The sequence below is a fragment of the Vipera ursinii genome (assembly GCF_947247035.1).
Source record: "Vipera ursinii genome assembly, chromosome: 15".
Classification (NCBI taxonomy): domain Eukaryota; kingdom Metazoa; phylum Chordata; class Lepidosauria; order Squamata; family Viperidae; genus Vipera; species Vipera ursinii.
Window position 1 is genome coordinate 2189044 of NC_139528.1, and position 7258 is coordinate 2196301.

The 7258-nt window shown below is 49.3% G+C and overlaps 1 protein-coding gene across 1 annotated transcript; it reads left to right on the top strand.

Moving 5' to 3' along the window:
- The first annotated feature begins 11 nt into the window (after positions 1–11).
- Positions 12–5085, top strand: PMVK (phosphomevalonate kinase). Its single transcript, XM_083374524.1, has 5 exons — positions 12–698; positions 1629–1692; positions 2291–2443; positions 3031–3160; positions 3409–5085. The coding sequence occupies exons 1-5, from the start codon at positions 292–294 to the stop codon at positions 3543–3545; spliced, it is 891 nt and encodes a 296-aa protein (XP_083230650.1). The 5' UTR covers positions 12–291; the 3' UTR covers positions 3546–5085.
- The last annotated feature ends 2173 nt before the right edge of the window (positions 5086–7258 follow it).

Here is a 7258-nt window from a genome sequence, read left to right on the forward strand (position 1 = left end):
GAAGGAAGGAAGGAAGGAAAGGGAGAGAGAGAAAGGAAAGAGAAAGGAAAAGGAGGAGAGAAAGAGAAGGAAGAAAATGGAAAGGGAGGGAGGGAGAGAAAGGAAAAGGAGAGAAAGAGAAGGAAGAAAATGGAAAGGGAGGGAGAGAAAGGAAAAGGAGAGGAGAAGGAGGAAAGAAAATGAAAAAGGGAGGGAGAGAGAAGGAAAAGAGGGAAAAAAGGAAGGAAAAGAAGGAAGAAAAAATGAAAAAGAAAGAAAAACTTATTTTCTTCTTGCCGTTTCCGGCAGCCAATGCACGTGGGCGTGGTTAGGAGAAGCCCCGCCCCCTTCGGAGCCAGCCCCGCCCCGCCTCCCCCCCCCGTGATTCAGGCTAATTTCACTCTTCCTACGCTGTGCTGGGGCGCTTCGCTTTGTGGGACTTTCCTCCTCCTTTCCCTCCCCCCCTTCCGAAATGGTCGCGCCCGCTCTGCGCGCGGCGCAGCCCGGGCCGCTTCCATTGGTTCGAAGCGAGGGAGGCGGAAGCGCGCGGATGGAACGTTCGGGCCCGGGCGAGACCATCCGGCCGGGCGGGGGTGGGAGCGGGGAAAGTTGCTGCGCCGCTCAGCTCCCGCCATGGCGCCGTGTCCGAAGCTGGTGCTGCTCTTCAGCGGGAAGCGAAAATCCGGCAAAGATTTCCTGGCCGAAGAAATCCAAAGCCGGTAGTATTATTATTATTATTATTATTATTATTATTATTATTTTAAAAAAAGAAGAAGGGATGCATGTGCAAAAAAAATATTGGTGGGGGTCGCATTGCATTAGAGAGGCTGGGGGCGGGCCGTTTGCATGATGGACGAGGTGGGTGGGCTGCCTACCAAGCCCACCCATCCTCCACGTGCCTCTGCAAGGCTGGCACTGGTTTGGCAATGCCCCCTCCCTTCAACATCGCCCCCCTCCCCTGCCCAGGGTTTGCAAAGGCTTGCCCCTCCCCCCGCCTTTGCACGCGATTCTCCCCTAGGCATACAGACGTGCATACAGACACGCGATTGCCCAAAGCGGCTGGATGCAAAAATTCCCCAATGCGGCCGCCCGTTTTTGCAAAGGAAAAAGTGGGGAGGAAAAAGAAGGTCTGAAGATTTTTTTGGGGGGGAGAGGCGGCCCAGAAAGGCCCCCTGCTTGCCCCTGAGGTGGGGGGGCCCAACCCCCTAGATTAAATTCAAATCTAGATTTGATTAGATCTCAACTCCGAGCAGGTCTAAATCTATTTTTGGATCCAGTTTTTGTTCTTTAGCTGTAATCTATAGATAGGTCAATTGCTGGTTAGAGAAGGCTGTTCAGTGCCTTAACTGGGGAGAGGGGGGGACAACAAAAAAAACTGGGAGTCCTTGTGGATATGAGTTGGGTGGTAAACTACTCCTGCCTCTGGAAGCTCTATCGCACTCTTTCCTAGCAAAAAGGGCCGGAAAAGACATCTCGATGGGAACCAATTGGATCAAACAGCTTCCAACTTCCAGTGTCTTTCCAGAGTTTCAGGGGGATCGTTTGGCCTCTGTTTTGGGGGAATTGGGAGGTAGACTGCTACTGGCTAGAGAGGCTCTCCTCTAAATCTGTTGACTTCTGACCTCTTTTTTCCTGTCTTTTGCTGGCAGGTTGGGGCTGGATGTTTGCACCATTCTCCGCTTATCCGGGCCTCTGAAAGAGCAATATGCAAAGGTAATTTGGTTTAAAATGGATTTATTGTGCCTTATTTTTTAAAAAAACTATCAGGGGTTGGGGTTGGGGTTGGGGTTGGGGAGATACTGGATTTATTTGAGCACGACACCCTCATTAAATAGGTAATTTAATTTAAAACTGTCTTGTGTTTTTTGTTATTTTCGGTAGCATCTGATTTTATTTGAGCATGAAACGCTGATTTAATAGGTTGCTTAATTTAAAACTGATTGTTTTTATTTGGTTTTTTGGGGATAGAATCTGATTTTATTGGAGCATGAAACGCTTATTAAATAGCTTAGTTTAAAACAGATTGTGTTTTTTATTATGTGGGTTTTGGGGGGTTAGAATCTGGATTGATTGGAGTGCAAAATTTTGAATTATTATTTTTTTTAAAGAAAAAAACCTGCATAGATCCTTGGCATACTTAAAAATGAATAGAATTAAAAGATCATTGTGCTCCCTGGAATGGAGCGATTTGTCCGGTTCTCACTTTTCATGTGGTGGTGAGTTCCTCAGGTGAACTAGGACCTTTTGGGGGGATTTTAAAAGAGTTGAATTTGGAGAATTGCAGGGGAAATGTTGGTTTCCCTGCACGTAGGAACATGGCTTGGACTTCCAGCGGCTTTTGGACGCCAGCGATTACAAGGAGCTGTATCGGGAAGACATGATCCGTTGGGGCGAAGAACGACGCCAAAGCGATCCCGGTTTCTTTTGCCGCATTGTGGTGGAGGGCCTGACGCAACCCATCTGGGTAAGGCCCGGGTGAATATGCAAGCAGTCTTTGACTTATGACCACAGTTAGTTGAGCCTAAAGTTTCTATTGCTAAGCGAGAAGGAAGCTAAAAGTGAATTTTGCCCCATTTTACGACCTTTCTCGCCACTGTTGTTAAGTGAATCACCGCAGTTGTTAAGTTAGAAACACAGTTGTTAAGGGAATCTGGATTTCCCCCATTGACGTTGTTTGTCGGAAGGTCGCAAAAGGGAGTCACGTGACCCCCAGGGGGACTCTGTGACCATCATAATACGAGTCAGTTGCCTGAATTTTGATCATGTGACCGTGGGGGGGGTGCTACGACGGTCGTAAGGGTGCAAAACCGTCCTAAGCTCCCTTTTCCAGTGCCACAACTTCAAACGGTCTCTAAACGAATCGTAAGTGAGGGACTAGCTGAGGTTGCCTTCGGGACCAGCTCCCACAACCATCTTGGTTCTGGGCTGGGCTGGGCGAATGGGGCAAATCGACTTAAAACTGGGGATGGAGCAAACTGCAGCATTCGAACTCGGGTCTCCCAAAGGGTCATTCCCCCCCCCTTCTCTCCCTCTCCCAACCTTGCAACACAGATTGTGAGTGACACCCGCCGATCCTCGGACGTGGAGTGGTTTCGAGATGTCTACGGGGACCTGGTGCAAGTTGTGAGGGTGATTGCCACGGAGGAGACCCGGCGAAGACGGGACTGGGTCTTTGTGGCAGGTAAAAGTGAGACGGTGTGAATGTGTCGGATGGACGCCTTGTGTGTGCGCGTGTTTGTAAACGCCGGGGATGCTAAGTTTCTAGTCCTTAAGAAACTCCGGAGAACAGTGGATGGCAGCCCCTTCCAATCTGGTGCCTTATGTGTGTGCGTGTTTGCAAAAGCCACCGATTTTCCATTTGACTCGAAGCTGGAAGATCTGAAGTTCGAATCTTTTTTCCTCCCATCTTTCTCCCCTCCCCCCCCCCAGGAATTGACGATGCGGAATCCGAGTGCGGGTTAGACCAAGGCGTCCCTTTTGACTGGGTCATCACCAACGATGGAGATGAACTGTCCTTGGAAGCTCAGCTGGAGAAACTGCTCCTATTTGTCCAGACCAAACTTTAGGAATGGCTGGCTTTCCCGGTCTCTGCTCCGTCATCCTTTTGAGGAGGGGGGCACCTGGGGGGGGGGGCTTAGGCTGGGGCTTGGCTGAAGCACCAAAGAGGGGTGTAGACGTTGGTGTAGGTCCTTCCCAAGCAGATGCCCCAGGCAAGGAACGATCCCTTAAACTTTGCTATACACCTATGAGAATTTCCTTCCTGGGGTGGAGACTCCATTCCAGAAAGTGCCATAATCCAGTGCCGGTTTTTCTTCTTTTAATTTTTTTCCCCCTCCCCCTCTCTATCTCAGCAGGGCCACTACCTGCTTTTACCCCCACCAGGCAGGTAGATTAATTCCCACCTTTGATACGTCTCGATTCCTCTCCCTGTTGGTGGAAGAAATAAGGGGGGGGGTTCCTGTTGGGTTTATCTCCCCCTTTTAAGATGAGGACAGTACAGCTTCCCACCACCAGGGGGCAGAGCAAGCCCAGCCTTTTCATCCTGGCTTACAACTTTCCAAAGCAGGGGTGGGGGGTGGGGGAAGGGAAATCCTGATTTTTGTCATCCCACTGAGAAAAAAATCCTGATTTTTTTTTTGTCCTTCCACTATGCTCCACTTCAGTGCCTGGAGCTTGAAATTCAAGCAGGTTTTTTTTGTTGTTGTTCCAATTTGATCCGTAGGGGGAAAGAGAAAGAATCCCACTGGTGGCGGGGGGGGGGGAAAGACACCCAGGAGGGTGTCGTGTAAAATCCCATTTCTCCCACTGGAGATTTCCGTCTGGATCTGGAAATATTCCCAGTGCTACCTGCCTCTGCGGTTAGGAAAAAACCCCATCGAGGTGGGGAAGCAACATTGCTGTGCCTTAATTCTCCGTCTGTCGCTCTGACTTCCTCCTTTTTTTTTTTTTTGCTTTCTTCCTCTTCCTCAAATCCTCTATTCTCGTTGCAGAGGGCCAATTTCTCCTCCGGCCGTAGGGATTTCATTCCAGAAAATGTGGGGTTGGGGGAGACCCCCAAAAGCCACATGCCAATGTTTTGAGTGGAAGCGCTTTTTAAGAAGCATTCGAATGCATTGGAAAACGCAATTCTGCAGCTCCTCCTGATGATGATGATTATTTTTAACCTCCTCGCTTAACTCCGCTCCAAAGCCGGGTTTTATAAAGCTCCCTGTGGCGTAGGAGCCCCAGGGATTTAAAATAAGTTGGCAACTAAACAAATCAGCCCCGGGAGGATATATATATATATATTTTTTGGCCAACTGCATTTGCAAAGGGCGGGCTGTACATTGTGAAAAGCTTTGCAAGGCTGCTTCATTTTGAGGGGGGGGAACTTGGGGAGGGGACTGTTTTTAGCCTGGGTGCCCCACCCCACCCCCCTCTAAATGGGAAATGCCCTCCCAGCTGTTTGCAGGGACACTCCCCCCCCCAATCTCTTGCCCCTGTTGCTGTGTTAGCCTGCAAAGGCATTTAATTGCTAATGTTAATGAGAAAGCCCAACTTTTCCCTCGTCCAATTGGGCAGGGAGGTGGTGGTGATGCTCCTAATAAAGCCCATTGATTGGTTAAAGGCCCCGTCTCTCTTTTTTATTGCCTTTTGAAAAAAGCATTTTTGGGACAAGCATGACTTGAATGACAGAGAAGCGATGCAGAATAACAGGAGTTGGAAGGGACCTTGGAGGTCTTCTAGTCCAACCCCCTTGCTCAGGGTTGCTGCTCTCCTTGGTTAGTGTCCGTCTGTGGCTCCTTGTCTTGCCTTTTGGATGCTTTGGAAAACAGGTGGAACCCCCCCCCCTCTTGTTTGGAGCAGCCCCTCAAATACTGGAAGACTGCTATCGTGTCGTTAAACCATTTCCGCTTGTCCAGACTTCTTGCGAAAGCAGGCGGCCGAATTCGTTGCCGGAGGAAGTTCATTTCCTGGAAATACTTCAGGCGACACACACAACACGCAACTGGGGCCGAAGCCACATCACAAGAAGAAAAAACACAGGAAAATGACACCCCTGGAACCGGTTTGGCCTTGCCTTGGATGCAGCCTTGGCTGGCGGCTTCATCCCTTGCGCAACCTGGATTGAGCGGGTGGCTTAAACCTGGGCAAGGTTGAGAGTGGCTATGCATGTACAAGGTCACAGCACCCTGTTGCTGCAGGATCCAGCCGGGTGTTCCCAAGGCAGGCCTAAGCAGTACACTTCTCCCGCTTGTGCAGGTAGACTGCCCTTGAATGGTGAGGGTCCTGAAGAGTTGATGGGAGGGGAAGGTGACTTGAGGTGCCTGCATCTCCAATATGTTCCCTTCAAAGATTTGATTCGGCTAGAAATAACAGGCCGTGCTCAGCTTAACAGCCGCAACCAAACCCCAAATTTACGGAGAGCGTTCTTCAGCTCTGTCCCGCTTTGCTTGCTGCAATTGTTAAAACAGATCGCACAGCGGTTAAGTTAGCAACGCGCGTGCAAGTCAATCTGGCTTCCCCATTTGTCGGAAGGTCACAAAAGGGGATCCCAGGATCCCGGGCGACACTGCAGCCGTCATAAATACGAGTCAGTTGCCAAGTGTTTGGAATTTGGCTCATGTGGCCGCATCTGTTGGGGGAAAAAGCTACTTTTCAGTGTTGTAACTTTGAACTAAAATGGACTGTTGTACGGGTAATACATCGTTCTGGCAGACGGTTGCAACCTGTGGAGTAATAATTCGTCTTTCCCTTCAGGGTAAGACCAACAAGGGTGGCTGTGTTTTTTTTTGTTGTTGTTTTCCTTGCGAGACAAATGGTGTGTGTGTGTGGGGGGAAATCCCCGGGTCTCCAAAACATTAAAGCCTGTCTCTTTTCCCCCAGTTGTGGGAAAGGTGGATGCCAAACCCCGAAGTTGAATTGTAGCCGCAATTTTGACCAATCGGCACCATCCAGAAAGAATCGCAGTGTTGAGTTTCGCTTCTTGGGACTCGATCCAGCAGCCAGGAAGATGGGAGATCCGAAAGAAGAAAATAATAATGACAGGATTCAAAAGGATTTAATTGCTTTTTTTTTTACTATTATTCAAGGACGCCTGTCAGATTTGCTGAGGTACAACTGAAAGGGGGATTGCAGACTTTCTTTGCAATGTTCCTACGTGCTCCCGTTTTTTTTTTTGGCCCAGAAGGGGGAAAAAAAATTAAGGCAACAAATGCAGGTGAATTTAAATTCTTTTCTTTCAAAATGAATTTCTGCCCTGAAGGTGCTCAGAAGAGGTTTAAAGATCCTCCTTAGGTGAATTTTCAAAGATGGATTCTTATTTTTTGCATATTTTTCTGCAATGGAGAAGAATCCAGTTTTGCTTATTCACTGAGGCCCAGAGAAACGGGATGCTGGGCTTCTTTCGGGACACCCCCCCCCTTTTTCATAGTCCTCCCTCCATCCCAATGGTGTTCAACGTCCCTAAAATAGCCACAGCAGGCCCCGAGCGGCCCTTTAAACAGGCAAAATCCGCTTTGAGGATTTGGGGCGGAGATGGGCACTAGAATGGAAAAGAGTCGTTTTTACCCCTTATTTTAAAACGGGGGAGGGGAGGGGGGGTTCTCCGACTCCACCCATCAGAACCTCACCTGGCCCTAAGGGAACCCTCCCAGCTGAAGGCTGATGGGAATTGGAGTCCGCAGGAGCTGGAGAAGAACGAGTGGGGATTAAAATCCTAAGAATAAAAACTCAGCCCGCAGCTGGCTGAGACCAGCTCTTCCAGATGTTGGGGCGTCTACCTGCCGGATGTAAAAAG

Excerpts from the sequence above, each read along its gene's own strand:
- PMVK (XM_083374524.1), top strand. The coding sequence starts at position 292 with ATGCACGTGGGCGTGGTTAGGAGAAGCCCCGCCCCCTTCGGAGCCAGC. Across the intron at positions 2,444-3,030 it reads GCCTGACGCAACCCATCTGG|ATTGTGAGTGACACCCGCCG; the intron begins GTAAGGCCCGGG and ends CTTGCAACACAG. Across the intron at positions 3,161-3,408 it reads GGACTGGGTCTTTGTGGCAG|GAATTGACGATGCGGAATCC; the intron begins GTAAAAGTGAGA and ends CCCCCCCCCCAG.